At 46.8% G+C, this 23,634-nt stretch overlaps 1 protein-coding gene across 1 annotated transcript in view; it reads right to left on the bottom strand.

Annotated features, from left to right (window-relative positions):
- The window catches only part of SNPH (syntaphilin), a 70,717-nt gene that overhangs the window by 27,993 nt on the left and 19,090 nt on the right, over window positions 1–23,634 (bottom strand). Inside the window, exons 3-4 of the mRNA XM_083618757.1 lie at window positions 3,170–3,260; window positions 562–669 (exon numbers count right to left, since the gene is read on the bottom strand). Coding sequence (XP_083474883.1) covers window positions 562–669; window positions 3,170–3,219 — 158 coding nt within the window. The 5' untranslated portion in view covers window positions 3,220–3,260. The remainder of the gene's footprint in view (window positions 1–561; window positions 670–3,169; window positions 3,261–23,634) is intronic.

The raw sequence follows: 23,634 nt of genomic DNA, 5'->3' as shown, positions 1-23,634 counted from the left end.
TGATTCAATATTAAAGGTTATTATTATTATTATTAAATGGGATCAAGTCCAATGTTACGAACTTGCAGTGGAAAAATATGTGACAAAGAATGCAGGCTTATAAAAATGCATAATGTAGTTTTTGCTCTATACGACACACCTGACCATAAGGACGCACCTTGTTTTAGAGGGGGAGAACAAGGGGAAAAAATTCTCTCCCTCTTTGCTCAGCGCCCCTTCAGCAAAGCAGCAGGAGAAACGGAACCCCTTCCATTTCTCCTCCCGCTTCGCTGAAGGGGCGCTGCGCAGCTCTGCCTCTCGGCTGAAGCCAGGAGAGTTTTGCTCAGCAAAAGGAACCCGAAGCCTCCGGAGCTATCCCTGAAGCCTTCGGAGGCAGCCCAAGTTCCCGCTGCGCTCTGCAGGCTTCAGGTTCCTTTCGCTGAAGCCAGGAGAGTCTATCCCTGAAGCCTGGAGAGCGAGAGTGGTCGGTGCGCACCGACCCCTCTCGTTATCTCTCTCTTACGTTGGAAGCCTGTGATGTGTGTGTGTGTGTGTGATGCCCTTCCAGGAGCCAAGGGTTACCTTGGGGTGGGGCTGCTGTCGCTGCCCTTACAGGAGCCGGAGTTGCTGCTGCTGCTGAGCGAGGAGGTGCCGTAGGTGTCCCGCATGCTCACTGGTGGAGAGGGACGCCTGGAGGCAGGAAGAAGAGGCTGTTTCTCAGTCGGAGTGGCAGGGGCCGTTGCAGACTTAAAGAACGAGGCAAAGCCACTCCTTCCGTAAAACTCACGGCTTAAAACAAAACAAAACAAAAAAACACCACCAAAGGAAAACACGAATACAGGAAGAAGAAAAAAACAAAACAGGACAGAACAGAACAAAACAAACGACAAGAACAAACAGGCGGGGTTCAAAATGGAACGCGGCAAAAGCTCTCTCTGCAAACAGGTTAGTGAAGCAGTAGCAAAGGCGGGCCTGAGGAGGGTGCTGCAAGCCCCCAGCACCACTCCCCAGCACCCCAGCAGGAGCACCCCATCACTTTCATGGAGCTCAGAGCCCAGGAAAAAGCATCTGATCATAAGCGCTAGAGGGGAAGCGCTGGAAAGTACCGTATTTTTCCATCTATAAGACGCCTCCATGTATAAGACACCCCCTATTTGGGGGGACTCACCAATCGCCAACCCACCCTTTTGGCACTATCCGTGTATAAGACGCCCCCTAATTTTTGACATTTTTAAAAGGAAAAAAACCTAGTCTTATACACGGAAAAATACAGTATCATTCTTAGGCCAAGGCTGCCTTTGGGATGACAAGAGGCGGCAGAGACCCTTTAAGCAACATTCTAGATAGATGGCTAGGAAAAGGTAGGAGAGATGCTTGCAAGGGAACATGTATTAATTGACTATATGCACACACAGTCAAACCTCGGTTTTTGAATGTCTCGGCCACCGAACGTTTCGGAAGCCGAACGCCAAAAACCCGGAAGGGAATGCTTCCGTTTTCGAATGCACCTCAGAAGTTGAACGGCTTCCGAGGTGTGTTTCTCAATTTCCCCCACTGAACTTGCTGACAGACCTTTGGTCCTCGGTTTCCGAACGTTTCGGAAGTCAAATGGACTTCCAAAACGGATTACGTTTGAAAACCGAGATTCCATTGTATATATAATAACGTTGTCTTAATTTGCTTTTGACTTTACCCTCGTGCTGTATTTCTACACCTGAACCTGTACATCTATTCGTGCATTGAAGGGGGTTAGGCCAGATGGCCCCTGGGACCCCTTCCAAATCCACAATCTCATGATTCTACATCTTTAAAGTTGTAATCTGCGCAGGGAACTTATTGCTCATGGATAGTACAGTCATACCTCAGGTTACAGACACTTCAGGCTGTGTTTTTTCAGGTTACGGACGCTCTGAAACCCGGAAGTACCGGAACAGGTTACTTCCGGGTTTCGGAGGTCGCACATGCACAGAAGCGCTAAATTGCACTTTGCACATGCGCAGAAGCACAGATGCGTCGCTGCAGGTTGCGAACGCTGTGGGTTGCAAATGTGCATCCTGCACAGATCACGTTCGCAACCCGAGCATCCACTGTATAGAAACACTGTAAATAAAAATTAAAACTATGATAAGGAGTCATATAATCAAAGGGATGGAAAGGACACTCCTATCTGAGTGCACTAGGTACTAAGTGCTTGACATGTCTCTGTTTTGACATTCCACAGCACCACAGGCAACTTACTAACACGTTTCGCCTAAATCTGTCTCCTTGTACTTTAGATCCATGGCATCTTGCCCAGGGGTGAAAAATTCCTAGTCCTTTTCAGCAAGTGAAAATAGTCGGCACACCCTCTCCTCACTCCCATCCATATTAACACACATGCTTCCGTTCCTGAGAAAGAACCAAGGGAACTCAGGCGTCTGACAACAGCTCAGCAATGCTCTGCTCTCCGCGGACAGGGCTGGCATTTTCAAACAACAACAAGCATTGCTCTTGTGGCTGGCAGGACCTGACAGGTCACTGAGCGTGACAGGAGAGCTGTGCTTGGCTTGGCTCATCGCAAGCTGTGCAGGCTTGCCTTGAAGGCACAGGAGCAGAGCCTATCGAAGAGCCTGGCAGCCCTGTTCTCAGGAGGTGCCTTCGCAAATGGGAATGGCAGGGACCTCCGATGTATGAAAACACACTAAGGGACAGGGAGGAACGCAGCGAAGGGCAAACCGCCAGGGCCAACAGACCACCCCCCTGCTCCTGAGAAAGCAGCCTCCCCAACGACTGCCTTTGGCTACCCAGAACTGAAGTGCGGGATTCCAGCTTCAGTTATTGTGATGGAGCAGTTCACACATGCAAAACAGGTGAGGAGGCATGCAAAGGTTGTGCCAAGGTGTGGTCAACAGGCATGCAACTTTGGAGTACGGCAGCCACAAGAAACAACCTGTCCCTCCTTCCTAGCAGCTCTGCAGTCCCCACAAGGCACTGTGCAGCATTCATAACCCTGTACGTTTGCGAAGCCCATGGAAGGAGAAGAGGCTCCTTCCATATCGCTGGAGAGCGCCCAGGCTCTCTCTTCGCTCTAGGAAAGCAGTATGGGCAAGGCTGGGGTGGGGGTGAGGACGGTTCCTTTGCTGTGAACCAGCAGGGATGCTGCCGGAAGTCCCATTCCGCAATGTAGAGGGGAAGGGTTCGTGATATTCACCTCCGGGATCCCGTGGAGGGTCTTCTGCTTCCTGGCAGGGACATAGCCATGGAACCGCGAGTCTTGGCGGTGACGTTGGCTGTCACTCCAGCTGGGGAAAGAGCGAGAGATATAAAAAGGGGGAGGGAAAGGATTTGGGGGTTAGAACAAGCATGGGTCGTAGCAAGGTGCATTTGGGGATGCCTAGATTTCAAACCATAAAGCTTTTCCTACTTGGTAAGATGCTTTTATTTGCAGAGACTTGTTTCAGGTGCATGTATAGCCTCTGGTTTAATATTCAATAATTCATTATTTTCATTATTTGGTTTTAATATTGCATCAACATTTTTTTAAAATTTGTATACAATCTTTCTATCTTACAGTACTCAAGGCGGTTTGCAAGCTGAAGAAACAAAAAATGTACATCTTATGACAACCTAATGCAATACAAAAATGTGATAATAATACAAAACTTTAAAACAAGCAACCTACATCAAAAAGTAACGTTCAACAATCATTAGAGTAGAATAAAATAATACCAGCATATAAAAGTTACAGAAATTCACCCTTAACAGTTACGATAAATAATTTCTAAATTATAATCAGTAAAACAACAGCAAGCCACAGTACATGAAATAATAAAATACAAACTGAGAAGCAGAGACTAGAGGGTGGAGCACGGCAGGGGGAAGGAGGCCTTGCCAGATGGAGTCTCTCCCCTCACAGTTCTTCCTCCAGGCACAGCCTCCTTCCAGTGGCGTAGCGTGGGGGGTGCAGGGGGGGCCGGCCGCACCGGGCGCAACATCTGGGGGTTGGGGTTAGGGGGCGCAAATCCACGGGTTAGGGAGCGCAAATTACTTGCCTTGCCCCGGGTGCTGACAACCCACCCTACGCCACTGCCTCCTTCAAAGATGGGCTCCTAACTTGTTCCTTGGGTGAGTCCATAAAGGACAAGGTGGAAAGGACAAGGTGTGGTGTGAACACAATGGATAACAAGGTCCTTCTAACAATGGGGTATGTATGGCAGGATCCGAACATGACTCCCCCCTTTTATTTAGGGCTGAGGGATTTCATCTTCCTGTTCAGGGATGTGAAATATTTCTATGTAGGGATATTTCTATTTTTATGTAGGCCACCCTGGAATCCCTATGTGGACGAAAGCACGGTTTATACATCTTAAAAAGGAACAGATTTTTAAAAAATGCTTTCTTTTGTCCCAGCTGGCTGGCCTTCATCCCCACGGCCCCATAAAACTCATCTCCCTCTCTCCAGCCTGGTCCTGTTTTTGGGCCTGAACTAGACTTTGGGTTATAGCAGCTGGTCATCTTTTGGAGAATGACAAACTCCACATGCAAAATGGATACACCGAAATCTCCTCCCAGCCCTATTCAGAGAGACAGGGAACAATTGCCACAGCCATTAACGAATCAATGAACGATTAGGTAATAATTATGTGCCACAGGATGCCTCTGCAGCTTTGTGCCAAATTTCTACAATTGGCACAGGAGAAAGTACTTCTACATGCAGTGCTGCAGAGTTACCCTGTGGAACTTGCTCCTGCTGGACGTAGTAATGACCATCAACTTAGATAGCTTTAAAAGAGGACTGGGCAAATTTATGGAGGCTAAGTCTATCAGTGGCTATGCTCTTTCCTACACAGTTAGATTTAGTATGCTTCTGAATACCAGGTGCTGGGAATCAGAAGTGGGGAGAGGGCTCTTGTGCATGGGTCTTGCCCGCAGACTGTCTCACCAGAGTGGTGCTTGCTCTGGTTATCTCTCGCTTGGACTACTGCAATGCACTCTATGTGGGGCTACCTTTGAAGGTGACCCAGAAACTGCAATTAATCCAGAATGCGGCAGCCAGACTGGTGACTGGGAGCAGCCGCCGAGACCACATAACACCGGTCCTGAAAATACCTACATTGGCTCCCAGTACGTTTCCGAGCACAATTCAAAGTGAAACAACCTTTCAAGCCCTAAACGGCCTCGGTCCAGTATACCTGAAGGAGCATCTCCACCCCCATCGTTCTATCCAGACACTGAGGTCTAGCACCGTGGGCCTTCTGGCAGTTCCCTCCCTGCGAGAAGCCAAGTTACAGGGAACCAGGCAGAGGGCCTTCTCGGTGGTGGCACCTGCCCTGTGGAACACCCTCCCACCAGATGTCAAAGAGAACAACAACTACCAGACTTTTAGAAGACATCTGAAGGCAGCCCTGTTTAGGGAAGCTTTTAATGTTTCATGGACTACTGTATTTTAATCTTTTGTTGGAAGCTGCCCAGAGTGGCTGGGGAAGCCCAGCCAGATGGGCGGGCTATAAATAATAAATTGTTGCTGTTGTTGTTGTTTTTAAAGGATGCTGGACTAGATGGTCCACTGGCCTGATCCAGGCTGCTCTTCTAATGGTCCACTACTTCTCAAGAGTCCAATGTGGCCCTCCAGAGCCCTATCTGGCCCCTGGGACTTTGCTTAGGTCCTGTCTCTTCCACAGGTCACTGGCCCTGCTCCAGGCTTTCCTTGAACACCTTTGCCTGGCTGGAATGTGTCCCTGAACTGTGTTTGTTTATTTATTTGTAGGATATGTTATCCACTCTTCACCATAAGATCCCAGGGCAGGTTAGAACAACTCTGAGATGCTACAACTGAAGATCAGATAAATGTAACGTATAACACAACACCTGAAATGTAATTTAGAAACAGAGAATAAAGGTAATCTTTAAAATATGTAGCTCAGCTGTCAAAGGATGGGTAAAGAGTTAGATCGTCAGCATACAGCAATAGCCCTACAACGAGGACATCAGATGCACCTCTACAGGAAGAGAACCCCACACTTGTGGGGCTGCTGCAGAGAATGTCCTCTTAGACCCCACTACCACTTGAACGATGTATGGAAGTGAGAGCTGGACCATAAAGAAGGCTGATCGCCGAAGAATTGATGCTTTTGAATTGTGGTGCTGGAGGAGACTCTTGAGAGTCCCATGGACTGCAAGAAGACCAAACCTCTCCATTCTGAAGGAAATCAGCCCTGAGTGCTCACTGGAAGGACAGATCCTGAAGCTGAGGCTCCAATACTTTGGCCACCTCATGAGAAGAGAAGACTCCCTGGAAAAGACCCTGCTGTTGGGAAAGATGGAGGGCACAAGGAGAAGGGGACGACCGAGGACGAGATGGTTGGACAGTGTTCCCGAAGCTACCAGCATGAGTTTGACCAAACTGCGGGAGGCAGTGGAAGACAGGAGTGCCTGGCGTGCTCTGGTCCATGGGGTCACGAAGAGTCGGACACAACTAAACGACTAAACAACAACAACCACTTAAATATCTTTGCTGATCTTAACACACAGGATGGTGTTTGTCTTAACATATTGTTGTCTTTTAAGATATTTTGGGCCTTAATCATTTAGGCCAACGTGTCCCAAGAACTCTTCCATCCTGTAAACAACCAGTTTTGATCTTACACAAAGACACCACAAATCTTCAGAAGAAACTGTCCTGAGTTTCACAAAGGGGGAGTAAGACAGTAGGATCCGCTAAACTTTGCAATCTGCGTTTTATCCCTTCACTCCCGAGAGGAAGGGAAGTGGGGAGACGCTGGGGGGCGGGAGTCTCCAGCTGTGTGCAACGCAGGCTGCCTTTCTGGATAAAAGCTCCCCAATCGATGGAGTCTTCCTCCCCAAGATGCAAAGCTGCAGGGGTTTTTGCTAATGCGCCACGATTAGTCACCACCCGGCTTGCTTGCATGCTGCGAGTTAAGAGACGCAGCCCAAGCAAAGCCTGCTGACTGCAGCACTGAGCCGGGAAAAACCCAGCACCCTGGCTGCACCAGAGAGTGGCAAAGGAAAGGAATTTAGGGAGGGCATTTTGGCTAGATGGAAGCTTAGAGGGGCTGGGATGCAGAAAACAGCAGGGACTGTGCTTCTGAAACAGTATAGACACAAAACAGGCTGATTCCACAAGCAACCCCTAAGCTTTTGCGTGGACAGGCGGAGTCCCCAGATCCCGCGCAGTCCCCCCCATCATGTGGAATAACGACTCAAGACAACGTGCTATGGGATTAAATTGGCCACAACTTTATTAAATTTCAAATGTGGGTAGACCTTGGCTCAGGCATTGGGCGTTCTCCCTCCCCAGTCCCCAGCTGGGGACCTAGGGAGCATCAGGGTTATCCAGTGTGTGTGTGGGGGGATGGGCCGGCTCTGGAGAACATATGTTCAAGCAGAGATAGCCGCCCCCGTTACGCCGCCGCCGCAGGGGAGAGCAATGACGACCTTTCGGCGTACGGTCAAAGCCTCCCTTCAGAAACCCCTTTAACGGGGAACCCTGGTATCGCCACCGCAAAGAGGAAGATGGACTAAAGGATTCCACCCAAGGCCTGATACCGCCAAAGTTGTGACATTTTGCTACAGGAAAGGCGAAACCTGCCAATGCAGGGAAATTCCTTTCCGGCCCTTTAACAGCGACCTTAACGTAGCAGCGCCCGCATACCTGTGAAGAAAAGTTAACCTGCAAAACCTGTGAAGAAAAGTTAACCTGCAAAATAAGACATTAACTGAGGGTGGGTAGGGTGGGAGAAGCTCTGGAGCCAAGTGAGGATTCCCAGGTAAGATCCTCCCTCTATTGTGTGGGCAGGTAATCCCTCCCCTACCTGGCCTGGTCCCCTTGGCAACGCTTCCCCCAGGTGGGATTGGACAACTGACTGAGGTAGGCGGAGACCTCCAGGTATCCCACCTGAGGGAAGGCAAAGCCAAGCCTATTCTGTTGGAGCCGCTCCAGATCTAGGGGCTGCGCGCGTCCACGCAAAGGGCGCCCCCCGTTTTAAGCGGGGAGCGGTCATTGTGCTAGGTGCAGTTACTCAGGAGAAAGCTCCCCTGAACTTGATGGACCCTTCATCTAAGCAAACATTTCTAGGACTAGGCTACAAGAACGTTTTTGCACTTTAGCCTCTCTGGTGGCTCTTGGGAATGGACAGAAGCTGTGCCCGAAAACCTATTGTTAATTCAGACAGGCCTTTGCCACGTGAGTCGGATTTTACAAACTAGGATCTCTTTTTGTTTTTACTGATGCTTTTATGAACGTTTTATTGATGTTTTTTATTGACCTTATTGCAACTTTATGGGCTGCATACTGCCACGCTGTATTTTTATGGAAGCATAGTCTATAAATACTTAAATAAATAAATAAATAAATAAAAACACTGAACCAACACCAGTTTTGGAGCTGACTGAGGACACAGCCAGAAGGCAGCTTTAGAAAGCACATTTAAAGGCTTATCCACTGGTTTAGGGTACCTGCGAGCCCTGCAGCTAAGTGCCACTTCAATCACAACCTTCCTGATTAAAAGCTCAGGCTGAAAACACATTATCATCTTAAAATGCAGGGAGGTTGTTCTATTGTCAAAATTTGGATCAAAGCTGGTTTGGGGGGAAATGCACCAACTATTTCATAGGAAATGGCAAGATAGATACGGATTGTGGCTAATGTTCATGTGCACACCAGTGGGAGAACGGTGAGAATGCACAGGGGTAGGGTTTACATAAAATCATATACCTGTAGAGTTGAAAGGGAATTTCAGGGTCATCTAGAGTAACGCCTGCAATGCAGGAATCTCAGTTAAACCATCCATGACAGAAATAGCCTCAGACTCTTGGTCACTGTGCTATATTAACTCTTCTTTTTGAAGTAAGGTAAAGGTAAAGGAAAAGGATCCCTGGATGGTTAAGTCCAGTCAAAGATGACTATGGGGTTGCGGCGCTCATATCGCTTTCAGGCCGAGGGAGCTGGCGTTTGTCCACAGACAGCTTTCCAGGTCATGTGGCCAGCAGGACTAAACTGATTCTGGCACAACAGAACACTGTGACAGAAACCAGAGTGCACGGAAACATTGTTTACCTTTTCGCAGCAGTGGTACCTATTTATCTACTTGCACTGGCGTGCTTTCGAACTGCTAGGTTGGCAGGAGCTGGGACAGAGCAACGGGAGCTCACCTCATCATGGGGATTCGAATCACCGGCCTTCCGATTGGCAAGCCCAGGAGGCTCAGTGGTTTAAACCACAGTGCTACTCGCATCCCTTGTTTAGGTAGCCTCTATCAGTGATCAAGGAAAAATATTAGGGATAAGAGAAGTATAGGGGAGATGTCTCGCCTTCATGTACTCCAGACCCAAGGTCAATACGCTTCCGAGCACAATTCAAAGTGTTGGTGCTGACCTTTAAAGCCCTAAATGGCCTCAGTCCGGTATACCTGAAGGAGCGTCTCCACTCCCATCATTCTGCCCGGACACTGAGGTCCAGCGGCGAGGGCCTTCTGGCGGTTCCCTCACCGCGAGAAGCCAAGTTGTAGGGAACCAGGCAGAGGGCCTTCTCGGTAGTGGCACCCGCCCTGTGGAACACCCTCCCACCAGATGTCAAAGAGAAGAACAACTACCAGACTTTTAGAAGACATCTGAAAGCAGCCCTGTTTAGGGAAGCTTTTAATGTCTAACAGACCACTGTATTTTAATACTTTGTTGGAAGCCGCACCGTGTGGCTGGGGAAACCCAGCCAGATGGGTGGGGTATAAATAATAAATTATATTATTTATACAATACCAGCACCATTAGCTGGGACTGGAAAACAACAGAATGAAGTGAGCCACTGAATATTGTTTCATATCACCCCAATCTCTGAACAGTGCAAGATTCTAGAGGTTCCAGGCACACTTAGGGCTCGTGTTTCCTTTGGGAATAAGGCACAGCAGAGTGTGGTGTTTTCATGATATATGGTTTATTCACACCTGTCAGAGCTGCCCGAGGTCCCAGCTCACAAAGGACCAACGCCGCTTCGTTGTTAAGTACGAAAGTCTTTATTGAAGTTCAGTTTCACTTCCAGAGCCGAAGCGTGCAGCTCTACGTCTCAAACTCTAGATCGCTGATGCTCCGTCTGAATCTCCTCCCCCCAGACACCAGTTTAAGACTCTAGCCTTGCTCCACCTCTTCCTCTGTTCTTTCCGCCTCTGGTTCCGCCTGTCCGTCAGGGTCTCGCCCTTTCTAGACTCTTCTGACGCTGAATCCCCTGAGCCTTCCCCCTCCCTCCGGCGGGCTTTAGGAGCTGGTTCCCAATCCGGGTCTCCTGCTGTCCCCCGCGCCTGTACATTTGAACTTGGCGCGCGCGCCCAGCCAGCAACTTTCCTCCTGACCGTTTCACTGCTGCTGTCACTGCTTCCCCCTTCGGGGAGGCTAGCTGCAACTGACCTCCCCTCCGTTCCCCCACTCTCCGATGGAGGCGTGGTCAGCCCTGACTCATCTTCTCTCCCCGCTGGAGGAGACGCTGGTCCTGACACATGTGACTCTTCCCCCCCACTACGCTCTGGTGGGGAAACTGGTCCTGATCCCCCGCTGCTGCTTTGGGGTTCCCCGCTGGCTCCTTGTTTCTGGTGCGTCCCCCCTGGGACCCCCCTTGCCCTGACCATCGGCGCCCCCTTCTGGGAATCTTCTGATTCGCTGGAGAAGCTCATGGAATCTCTCGGGTCACTGTCATACTCCCCTACGCTGCCCTCGGATTCTTCCCCTTCGCTCTCCATTTCCTCTCTCCCCTGTGCTCCTGCTCCCAAGCCCCTGACAACACCTATATACAACTTGAGCCTATGATAGAGGGGTTCACAGCATTAGCACCCCAATTGGGGCATGTTTCTCCCATAGCCACAGCCTTTGATTTCTTTCAAACAGAAATCAAACACCGCTCTCAAATGTTGCTCTGACTCTCTCTGCAGCTGGCTGCTTTAATGGTAAAGGTAAAGGGACCCCTGACCATTTAGGTCCAGTCGTGGCCGACTCTGGGGGTTGCTGCACTCATCTCGCTTTACTGGACGAGGGAGCCGGCGTACAACTTCCGGGTCATGTGGCCAGCATGACTAAGCCACTTCTGGCGAACCAGAGCAGCGCACGGAAACGCCGTTTACCTTCCTGCTGGAGCAGTACCTATTGATCTACTTGCACTTTGATGTGGTTTTGCACTGCTAGGTTGGCAGGAGCAGGGACAAACCTCTGCCACTTTCAACTCCAAACTCAGGCTTTGTCCTTCTAACTGCAGTATCTCTGAGTTGAGAGAGATCCATCTGTTGTCTCACATAGAGCCCCCTTTCCTTTCATCTCTTAGTGGCCCATCACCCAGGTGGTCACCTCAACACAAGAAGCTAGCTTGGCTTATATTTTAATTATATTTTTATTGCTGGACTCATGGGTTAGAATGGTATCGCATACATCCTATTTCCTCTCCCCTAAACTCATAACAATATGATTACCGCAGAAAGACCTTGCATATCACCCAAAGCCAACTTTGGTGAGATGCTATCCAAGATACACAGCTGAACCCATTTGGCCATTCTGAAGCGATGAACATATATATGTGGGGCGTCACCCTGAATTCACTGCTCAGACAAGAGTTCTAGAGGAGTGGGCGAGGCAGAACTCCCTCACCAACAAAAAAAATACTCCTTCCAACCTACTAATTGCTCCTTTTAAAAAGTAGCAAGAAAAGAATAAAGGCTTCTGGAAGAGTTTGGTTCTCCATGGTGACGAATGATGTGGGAGGACTGGGGAAAGAAGCCACAGAAAACTTGGAACACCAAATTGTCATGTCAAGGTTAAAGAAATGACGAAGGAACTGCACAGAGGGAGAGGGTCAGGGCAGCTCCGACGTAAAAACACCCACATACTTCCCTCTGAAAAGCAAAGCGGTATGTTCAAATGCTGAATTCATAGGTGTCTCTTAAGAGCAGACACACTGCAGAATATTCATTTATTCTATTTATTCAGTTTCCATACCACCCTTCATTTGACGATCACATGTCAGTTTACAATACGAGAGCACAAAAAATACATATCATATTAACAAACAACACCCCACCCACAAAGGCCGTAAATTGTTTAATTAGCCAAAGGCCTGGGAGCAGAGGAATGTTTTTGCCTAGCGCCTAAAGATATGTAATGGAGGCGGTCCTACTTGGGGGAGAGCATTCCACAAAAGGGGAGCCCCCGCAGATCACATCTCATAGACCTAGGGCTGTACATTTCATAATCTCTTCCTAGGACCACGGAGAGTTCCAGCCAGAGTAATGAGCTACTAACTAGGCCAGGGGTCAGCAAACTTTTTCAGCAGGGGGCCGGTCCATTGTCCCTCAGACCTTGTGGGGGGCCGGACTATGTTTTTTTTGGGGGGGGGGAATGAACGAATTCCTATGCCCCTCAAATAACCCAGAGACGCATTTTAAATAAAAGGACACATTCTACTCGTGTAAAAACATGCTGATTCCCGGACTGTCCACGGGCCGGATTTAGAAGGCGATTGGGACAGATCTGGCCCCCGGGCCTTAGGTTGCCTACCCATGAACTAGGCGGACCAATGGTCTGGCTCAGGTTAAGGCATAAGAGAGAAGGAGGAGGAGGAGGAGGAGGAGGAGGAGGAGGAGGAGTTTGGATTTGATATCCCGCTTTATCACTACCCGAAGGAGTCTCAAAGCGGCCAACAATCTCCTTTTCCCTTCCTCCCCCACAACAAATACTCTGTGAGGCGAGTGAGGCTGAGAGACTTCAGAGAAGTGTGACGAGCCCAAGGTCACCCAGCAGCTGCATGTGGAGGGGCGGAGACGCGAACCCGGTTCACCAGAGAGAGAGCTCTGTCCCCTTTCCTTCTCTGTCCTTGCCATTTCTTCTCTGCACCTGACTGGCTCCCGTGTGTAGCCAGTATGATGCTACCCAGATGTCGCTGGATCTCAGTTCCCATGCGCCCCAGATGGTGTAGCCAGTGGTCGTGGGTGATGGAAGTTGTAGTTCAGCAATGGCTGGAGAGAACCAATTGACTATCCCTGCTCTGAGTTGGCAAAGGAAGTGAATCCAGGTCAGGCCATGCAAAACTGGGCTCAGTTCTCAATGGCTCCCATTAAATACTATGGGAGAAGGTTAATTTGGCAGTGATTTGGGACACAGTTGTGGGTATGTATGCATGTGAGAATCCATTTCTGGCCTCCAGACTCTGAGGCTAGAGGTCTGCAACATACAGGCTTTCCTCTACCACCAGCCTGATAATAAGAATTTAAGAAGTTCAAAAGCCCTTCTCTATTCCAGCATTTTGATCAACCAGACGCAAACGCATCACTAATTCTGCCTAGGGAAATAAAAATGGACAAATGTGGGAGTGAGGAAAAGGGGTGGAGGGAAGAAACTGCTAATAACACTCCAAGCATTTTGACTGCTATGAAAGGCTGGGGAATTATAAGAGATCTCTGGCAGAGCAGTGACTCAGCAGTGTAAGACCATCAACACTGCAGCTGCAAGGAAGGGAAGAAGGAGGGGGAAAGTAATTTCAGGATTTGCAGAACTGAAGGCACAGAAGACGACAGTGTTGGCTGACTGTTACTTATTACCACAACCGCCAATCTAGAAAAGCTACTGAAAAAACATTATTGCAATCCTGTGCCTAGAAATCAACACACACTTACATATTTTGCATAACTCATTTTCCTTCTCTATTATGCAGAAGGGCATTTAAGAGGCAGCTGCTGGCCAGTGGATTCCCTGTTCAGACTTCCTCTGTTCCTCAGCAAAACTTCTGTGATATCACAAGGTACCGTGAGCGCATTTTCAAATCTGCATTCCAGACTTAAGGACCAGAAACGTGTCAAAAATAGAAATTAAAAAATGTTAAGATTTTGCACTGATATGCAATTCCACACTTTGATGGCAACCCTGAGAATATGCTGCTATGCTAGTGGCATGAATGCACGATTACAGAAGACTACATGGGAATGACACTGCTTTCAAATCCGGGTACTTTAAGATCTTCCCAATGCGTAGAGGAGATTCTCCCGAGTCCTTTTAATTTCAGGTTTCTGGAAAGTTAGGAAGTCCCAACATTCCTTAGATTACAATCAAATAATTCAGTATGTATTTTTGGAAGCCCTGGGTTCATCTCTCACTTCAAAAGTACAGGGGATTCCTGGCACGTCACTGAGCTGGTTCAGACATAACATTTTCCAAACATGAGAAACTTCTTAGCAAAAATTCAATGAGCAAATACAAGCATCTTTCCATAAGTTGTTTGCTCAGCACAACCACCCGAGATGAAGATTTGGTGCACATCCTTGATCTCCTTCCCTGCCCCCCAAAGCACCCCCCAGCTTTCCAGCACTACACAGAACTGTGATGAGGCATCCCTGATTGTTTCAACCCATGCAAAGAGTTGTCGAGACTTCCGGGGTGGCGCCATCGGCAATGGCGGACTCCCTCTGAACTGGAGGGACCAGCTCCACGCGAAATGGGTCGTTTCCGCTACGGCGAAGCGGGGACCCTTTAAAAAATCACAGGCGGATGAAGCCTGTTACCATGGGACTCGGCGGGCACCTTTAGCGCCCCCCCAACCCGCAAAGGAACCCATTAACGGGCTCTGAAGCGAAGAGGGGGAAGTGGCGCGGTGCTGTGAGTCAACTGCTTTTTCCGTGGAGCGAAGCCGCATAGCCGTTGCCGGAGAGCGCTGCCTTTTTCCTGGGACAATTTGGCATCTAAAGAATCACCCGTGAGTACTTAAATCTTGAACAACTGGACTTTAAATAAGGACTGGCCAGTAGAGAGGAATTGGACTCAAAATTTATTTCAATTTGGTACTGAAACGGGAAGGTCTAAACAGGAAGTCAGCCTTCCGTTTCTTTGTAGTCAGAATAAAGCAAAGACAACGTAAACTAGAGCTTAGAAAATTACTTTTAAAGGATTGGCTTTCATCATTTAAAACCGTGGAACCCCCCTTCGGTAGCAGGAGAAGAAAGGGGATCTCTTTTTGGACTGTTTAAACCTGCAGAAGTGAGTTTAAAGTAAAGTAACTTTCCACCGTCCTGATCCTGGAGCGGAGTGTCAGGACTGACGTTTGAAGCTCATTGACCAGAAACAAATGTTTTTGACAGACAGCTAAAAGAAAAGTAATATAGTGATTCCATTGTTTCCTTTCGCATTTCGCATTTCAAAGGAACAAATATCTTAAAAAAGAAACTTTGTTGCTATTGTTCTTAAAAGAAAGAATAAACAGAAGTTTCCCCCCTAGAGGGAGACGGTGAAATTGTAACCAATTTCAGGAGCTTTCAGCTGCTACAGATTACAATTGTGGGAAAGGACTTGTGACCTTGTAGGACAATGTTTTCAGAAGCTCTGTTGGGTGCTTTCTGTAAAATAAATGCCCTATTGGATCAGTTAAGTCAGAAGACGGATTTGATGACTAATGCGGCCAGAATTTTTGAACAGGCAGCAGGAAAATACATGGAGCCTACCCAGGAACTAAAACAGGAGTGTGCTATGACAGCACAGATGAGAGAAGAGGATGCTGCTGCATCCTGGGTGCCAGAAATGGAGGGAGTTGCGGCCCTGCAGGAACATGAGCCTTTGGATTTGATAAATGAATTTGGAAAAAACCAGATTTGGAAAGATAAAGTTTGGTTTGGTTTGGAAATGGGGGGTTGGATTGACCCTCCCATGCAGGGATGTTTGGACTTTCTGAGTCTGGTAATGGGCCGTCAGATGTTTGGAGCTGTGGGGGCTCTTAATTTTGGAGGGAATCTGAAACAGGTGTTTAAATATCACATGGAGTTTAGTCTGGACTATGGAAATGGGGCTGATCTGCTGAAAAGGGTCAAAAACATTACTAAGCTGGAGTTCCCACGAGTGAAAGGAAAATATGAAGAAGAGTCGTGGAAGGGACATGGAAGAGACTTGAGGGCCTCGGATATAAGGATACCAGGTTAATGCGCTAGATTAATGGGACAAAAAGGACTGACAAAATCTGGGACCAGGAGGAAGGGACGCTGGATGAAGATTGGATTGTTTTACTTTCTTTTTTTCTTCTTTTATCATTAGGACTGTATTAAAAAATTGATGAATGTTAGAAAAATGTTGAAATGGAACTACTTGGTTCTAGTAAAAATGTTTAAAGAATTAGGTTAATGATATGGTTATGAGAAGTTGGTAAAAATAAGATTTAAGTTTTAAGTTTTAAGGTTTGCTATAAGACAAGATGAAAATAGATTAAGGTAATGTAAGGACAAAATATTATGAACTATGGAAAGGATTTGCTGTGATAATTATTAACCAGGATACAAGAAAGGGGAGGAGGAGGAGGTCAAAGAAAGAAGGTAATGAAAGTTGAAAATTTGAGAATGATGGATGTATTTTTTCTTTTTATTTTTCTGTTTTGTCTTTTTTTGTTTTTTCTTTTTTATAATTTTAAAAAATCTTTAATAAATATTATTTTTTAAAAAAAACAACCCATGCAAAGAGTTGTCATGGCAACAAGGGCAGGGCTTAGGAGATCACTGGATGCTGCCGTGGACAGGACAAAAACCCAAACTCCAGCCAGCATGCTCCTCAGCTGATGTTCAGCTTTGTGTTCAACAATGAATAATTATCTGCCACAGCGAGTGCTGGCTGGGCTATGAGCAGACAGGAAGCATTTATTCACAACCCATCACATTTAAGAAACACCCAACATTGCAGTACGCTCAGACTGCAACCTTAGGGCAACGAAGTGTTTATCTATTTATAGGACAGTGAAGATAAGGAATGGGGGAAGGGTAGCAAGGAATTATATTATTTAAGAAACAGTTTAAAACCAAGTGACAATTTTCAGCGGGACTGGCATGGGGCCATCAAGATTAATCCCAGGTGTCTAAAGAGGCATGCTGGCATTAAGCACAAGTTACAGAATGCATATGGGACGCGGGTGGCGCCGTGGTCTAAACCACAGAGCCTAGGACTTGCCGATCAGAAGGTCAGGGTTCGAATCCCTGCGACGGGGTGAGCTCCCGTTGCTCGGTCCCTGCTCCTGCCAACCTAGCAGTTCGAAAGCACATCAAAGTGCAAGTAGATAAATAGGTACCACTCCGGTGGGAAGGTAAACGGCGTTTTCGTGTGCTGCTCTGGTTCGCCAGAAGCGGCTTAGTCATGCTGGCCACATGACCCGGAAGCTGTACGCTGGCTCCCTCGGCCAGTAAAGCGAGATGAGCGCCGCAACCCGAGAGTCGGCCACGACTGGACCTAATGGTCAGGGGTCCCTTTACAGAATGCATGCCTGCTCCTATATCCAGTGCCTGAAAAATATGATGTGTTATGGTCCACAGCGAGTGATGTTAACAGCTGAATGTCAATTTTCAGCAGAAGCATTTCAGTTTGAAAGCTGCTGCTTCTCCTTTGTGTGTCCAAAAGGTTGTGTCCAAAGCAGCATTAAATGACTCATTTTATCAGTGCAAGGATTTCTTTTTGCGCCATGAAACTCCCCCCTCTCCTCTCCGCTCCCGTGCATCCCCTACATCTGTTCTAAGAGTTCAATGAATCCTCTGGAACATGGGGGCATGGGAGAGATGGGAGGAAACCCCATTGTGCAAGCAAAAATCCTTATGCTGATGGGATGTGTTAGCTGAATAAAGTCAGGAGTGGGTGACTGGCAATGAAGTAGCAGGAGGGGTTGGGGGATCAACTTGTCACACGCATGCCCTTGCCCCCTTGCAGTCCCCCACCGTTTCCCCCCCACCCTCTGGACACCAGTTTCATTGTACTAAATGCTTTCTCAGCAGTGAAATTCCCATGCAAAATGACACAGGGCTGGACTAAAATAGCCAATTGAGCAGAAACCTGATATTTCAATTAATCAGTTTCACATTCAAGTCTTATCAGATGTTTTTGTGGATGCTCTGAAAAAGATATCTTTTTTTTAAAAAAAATAATATTTATAATTTTTAGACCTTACAAAAAAGAAAAAAGGGAAAAAAGAGAAAAGAAAAAAGAAAGGAAAAACAATACAATACAATATATAAACAATACACAACACAACATTAATACAATAATCTAAACAAAACAAAGGAAAAACAATTTAAAACACACATTATACCATTTCAATATCGTATCTTACATTCCCTTGTTTCAACGACTTCCTCTCACCTCCCTTTTTGTATTCCACTTCTATTAAATGTTTCAGCAATTCCTTTCCATCTTCCTTTATTTTCTGTCATAGTATTTGTCTTAACATATTTTAACCTTATTTTCCCTTTAATACTCCAATGATCTATCTGTACTTAATTCCTTCTAACATTTCTACTAAAGCCGTGTAACTTCATTCCAACATTTTCCTAACACTCATTACTTTTACAATATTTCTATAAATAGTCTTTAAACTTTTTCCAATCTTCTTCCATCATCTCTTCTCCCTGGTCTCGGATTCTGCCAGTCGTTTCCGCCAATTCCATATAGTCCATCAACCTGGTAATCTTCTGTCCGAGGCTCTTAACTCTTTTCCAAGTCCCTTCTGCAAGTCTTCTTCATATTTATGCATGCACTTTACTTTGTCTTCTGTTGATCTTATTCTTATTTTCCTTCCTTTGATGCTGAAGAGTAGATCTCGGGGAAACTCCCACCTAGCGATGTTTTTATTCCTTCTTGACAGGGCAACCAAATCTCCATAGTTAAAACTAAGATCCAAAAGATATTTCAGGACGTGTTTCAGGATTCCTCCAAATCTGAGGGCCCCCACGACTCCAATCTCCTCCTGATCCAAGTCCAGGTCCCAAAAATCAGCAAATCCCTGCGTGGGGGGATCTATCAAACTTTCCTTCTCCATTCCAAGCAGGGCTCCAATCCTCAAAATCTGACTTTCACTAAATTCAATCATGGAAGGCATCAACTCATTGTCATCAAATTGCATCTGTAAGGCCGGGGCTCTCTCCCTCTCCACTTGTGTTACTTTAGGTTCAACGGCAACAACTTTCTCCCTAGCCTTCTCCACAGTTTGCCATGTCAAAGTAGATTCCTGTATCAATTCCTGAATAGTTTCTGTATTGATGTTCACTTTTTGTCCCAAATTGTTCACTCTTTGTCCCAAATTATCAATTTTGGTAGTTGTCACGTCCATCTTCTTGTGGAGCTGTTCCAGTGAGTCATTTATCTTACACAATGCAGCCACTAAGGCTTCTTCTGTCGACATTCTTAACCGATTCAAGGTCAGTCCCAGATTCTCACAGCTTTTTATCTTGCAGCTGGAAATTCCCCCAGCTCAACTCTTGTAACAGTTTCAAAGGCTTCCTCTAGAGGGAAACAGTTTCTATTTGTATCGATCCTTTTAAACACAGTTCAAACAATAAATTTAGTTTCAATTTTCAGTTACTTTAACTCCTTTTTAAGCGCAGAAGGAGACAATGGAAACAATATATTTCTCTTGTTTAACTAGCTGTCAGTGAACGTTCTAATCACGGTCGATGAGCATTCTAAAGCACATCCATCCTGCTGGCAGCCCGTTTCCAGGATCGGAGCGGTGATATTTAAATTCAGTTCGCTCTCTCCTGCAGGTATATTCAGTCCAAAACTTCCCCCCCTCTTCTCCTGCCACCAAGGGGGGTTTAGTATTTTTTACCGATGGAAATTTAGTCCTTTACAATGGGCTTTCCGCGACTTCAGGTTGCATCCTCATTGCTTCAGTCTATTTACAGAAGGGGAAGGTGGACTTCCTGTTTTGGACCTCCCCCGTTCGACACCAAATTAAGACGTTTAAAAATCCAATTCTCCGCTCTACTCATGGGTAGTTGCTTTAAGATCAAATTGTCCACAGGAAAAAATCAGCGCTCTCCGGCAACAGCTATGCGGCTTCGCTCCGTGGAAGAAGCAATCAATTCGAAGCACCGCACCGCTCACCCCACGTCGCTCCGGATCCCCGAAACTGGGTTTCCCTGCGAGTAGGGGAGGCGCAAAAGGTGCCAGCCGAATCCCACGTTCACAGGCTTCACCCGCCTGTGATTTTTAGTGGGTCTCCGCCTTCGCCGTGGCGGCCAGACCCGAATTTCCACGAGGCAAATTCCTCCCGATCAGAGGAATTCAGCCATTACCGGAGGCGCTAACCCAGAAGTCCCTGAAAAAGATATCTTTTTTGTAACCATGGTGCTGCAGGAAGAAAATGCCAGCTATCACTATGCGATGAGTGTTCCTTTTAAGTTGATTTTATAACAAAGAGACTTGTGGCACCCTAAAAACTAACAATTTTTATCGTGGCAGAATACAACCAACTTCTTCAGCTGTATGGAGATACAGTGGTACCTCGGGTTAAGAACCTAATTTGCTCTGGAGGTCCATTCTTAACCTGAAACTGTTCTTCACCTGAGGTACCACTTTAGCTAATGGGGCCTCCTGCTGCTGCCACGCCGCCGCTGCGCAATTTCTGTTCTCACCCTGAAGCAAAGTTCTTAACCCAAGGTACTATTTCTGGGCTAGCGGAGTCTGTAACCTGAAGCGTCTGTAACCTGAGGTACCACTGTAGTTCTAACCCATGGAAGCTCATGTCACAATAACATAATCAGCCACAGGACTCTTTATTTTCTCTGCAACGTATTAACGTGGCTACCCCAATGGAAATCGTATGTTATAAAGGGACAAAAAAGTATGTTCAACCCCCAGAAAATGGCCAGCTGTTTTGAGCTCAGATGAAAGCTGAAAACAGCAGGAAATGTATTTCAACCATGCCTCAAAGCATTTTTGTACTAGCTTGCAAATAAAAACCATAAATGCAACATAATAAAAACTACATATCTGAGCATGAAGGTGGACTATGCAAGACATAGGAAGGAGGGAGGCAGCAAGAGAGAAAAGGGGGCAGGAGACTTATGGACAGTGAAAGGTGGTAGAGCTAGAGAAAGGATGTTTCTGGATATAGGGACTGGTAATGTCAGTGTGTTACTATTAGTATATAAAGTCTTTTGTGGAAAGGATTTTGGTGCACAAGGGCCAACACTGATGCCAAAATCCAGCATCGCCTGAGCTCTGCGAGTGCGGCTTTCTCCCGACTGCAGTGTGTTTGAGGACCAGGACATTCACAGGGAAACCAAAATGCTTGTTTACAAAGCTATTGTACTACCAACCCTACTGTATGCTTGTGAAACACGGACCACTTATAAACGCCATCTCCAACTCCTCGAAAGATTGCATCAATGGTGTCTCCAAAATTTTTTACACATCACTTGGGAAGACAGGCAAACTAATACCAGTGTACTGGAAGAAGCAAAGATCACCAATGTTGAAGCAATGATTCTTCAACATCAACTTCGTTGGACTGGTCATATTGTGCGGATGCCTGATGATCGTCTTCCAAAGCAACTACTCTATTCTGAACTTAAAAATGGAAAGTGTAATGCTGGTGGTCAACAAAAGAGGTTTAAAGACTGTCTCAAGGCAAATCTTTAAAAATGTAGTATATACACTGACAACTGGGAAACACTGGCCTGCGAGCGCTCCAGTTGGAGAACAGCCTTTACCAAAGGTGTCATGCGCTTTGAAGACACTCGAACTCAGGATGCAAGGGAGAAACGTGCTAAGAGGAAGGCACGCTTGGCAAGTCCACACTGTGATCAACTCCTGCCCAGAAACCAATGTCCCCACTGTGGAAGGACGTGTGGATCCAGAATTGGCCTCCACAGTCACTTACGGACTCATTGTTAAAACCATGTTTGTGGAAGACAATCTTACTTGGCTATGAGTGATTGCCAAAGAAGAAGATAAAGTCATCATTATCACCAGCAGCAGCAGCAGCAGCAGCAGCAGCAGGGAACCAGTTTAGCTGAAGGATTGCTTTATGCAATATGTGCCTACTTTACCCCTTTGATCTGCAGGACTGACACTTTTACACATGCCAAATAAAATTCATTCCACATTTGCAAGTTTGGAACTCCCTGTCCATGAAGATTAGGCAAGCACCTTTGCTGTATTATAGACATGTAATTTTATTACGCATATTCGTTTCAAAAACTACTAAGGCCTTGGAGGACTTTGAAGATACTAGATCTAGGAAACAAGATAGCAGTATGGATACAGAATTAAGGCAGGGCTTCCCTGGATCAAAGCACCAAGAGAGATGAAATCAAATACCTGATCTGAACAGCTTGGTGTTGAATCTGATTCTATCAAGCATACGATATTCTACAAAATCCCACACTTCTATATGCCTGCATTCCCCTAATGAATAACTTTGCCAATGCAGATACTGTCCGAAAGAGAGGGAGAGGAAGCTGAAAGGTCTTGAGTTGGAGGATTGCAGAGACTGCTTTCTTCACCTGGGAAAAGAGCAGCCCAAATACTCTCTCCTCCCTTAATAACAATAATACCTTTATTGTCAATGTACAACCTGTATACAATTAAATTAACCAAGACTCCCCCCCCCCAAACACTCAATCTGATTGCACTCTGTGTGCTTGTCGCACAACACACCAACTCCGAAAGTCAGTTGCACTATATTATTTTCTGTTCAGCAGCCTAACAGCCCATGGATAGAAACTGTTTTTTAAGCCTGTTGGTACAACTGTATACTTCTATATCTCCTGCCCGAGGGTAGAAGATTAAAGAGGTGCTGGCTGGGGTGTGAATCATCCCTGAGAATTTTTCTTGCTCTCCTAAGGCAACGATCCCTTGCGATGTCATCTAGAGGGCTCATGGGACAGCCCATGATATCATGTGCTGTGTTCACCATCCTCTGTAAAGACTTTGCCTGCCTTAAAAGATGCACTGGGCAGTAGCAATAATTTCCCCTGGTTTGTGACATCAGCACCCACTACGCCAATCCCTACCCTCATCTTGGACTTAGGTAAAGGGACCCCTGACCATTAGGTTCAGTCGTGGCCGACTCTGGGGTTGCGGCGCTCATCTCGCTTTATTGGCCAAGGGAGCCGGCGTACAGCTTCTGGGTCATGTGGCCAGCATGACTAAGCCGCTTCTGGCGAACCAGAGCAGCGCACAGAAACGCCGTTTACCTTCCTGCCAAAGCAGTACCTACCGTATTTTTCGCTCTATAACACGCATCTGACCATAACACGCATGTAGTTTTTAGAGGAGGAAAACAAGGAAAAAATATTCTAAACGAAACAGTGGATGTATGATTTTTATGGTTCATGCTGTGGCCACAGACATGTGATCTGACAGTGAGTTTGGGGTAGCCCAATGCAAAAATCCTGAGGATCCATGTGGATCCATGCTTTGTAACCACGTTTTAAGTGGGGAGGGAAGGAAAAGAACTCAAGGGACAAGGAGCACGCGTGGGGTGTGTGGAGAAGGAGCTTTTCTGCGAGCTGAGCGGGGGGGGGGGGGGAAGAGCACTGTTGCTTTAAAGGTATACTTAAGGTATTTGCCCTGTGCCTGGGTTTTTTTTCCATTTAACAGTTTGCAGCCTTTTCCTTCCGCTCCTTGTTTTGAGGCAGAATAGATTTGAGCAAGTGAGGAGGACTTGGATTGCAGGGGATTCGCCATTAGCTGTGTAAAAGCGCTCCTCCTTGCAGCCTGAATATAAGCAGCCACCAGCAGCAATAGAATGGAGCACAAAAAAGCGGTAGGGGCACTAGGACCCAGACAATGCTCAAATCTATCCTGCCTGAAAATAAGCTGCTCTGTCCCCGCGGATCAGCTGAGACGCGGGGATTTGCGAAGTTTCCCCCTCTCCCTCATGCCCTCCCCAGC

The sequence above is a fragment of the Podarcis filfolensis genome (assembly GCF_964270895.1).
Source record: "Podarcis filfolensis genome assembly, chromosome: 6".
Lineage (NCBI taxonomy): Eukaryota > Metazoa > Chordata > Lepidosauria > Squamata > Lacertidae > Podarcis > Podarcis filfolensis.
The sequence above is the reverse complement of the archived record's forward strand: the minus strand, read 5'-3'. Positions and strand labels throughout refer to the sequence as shown.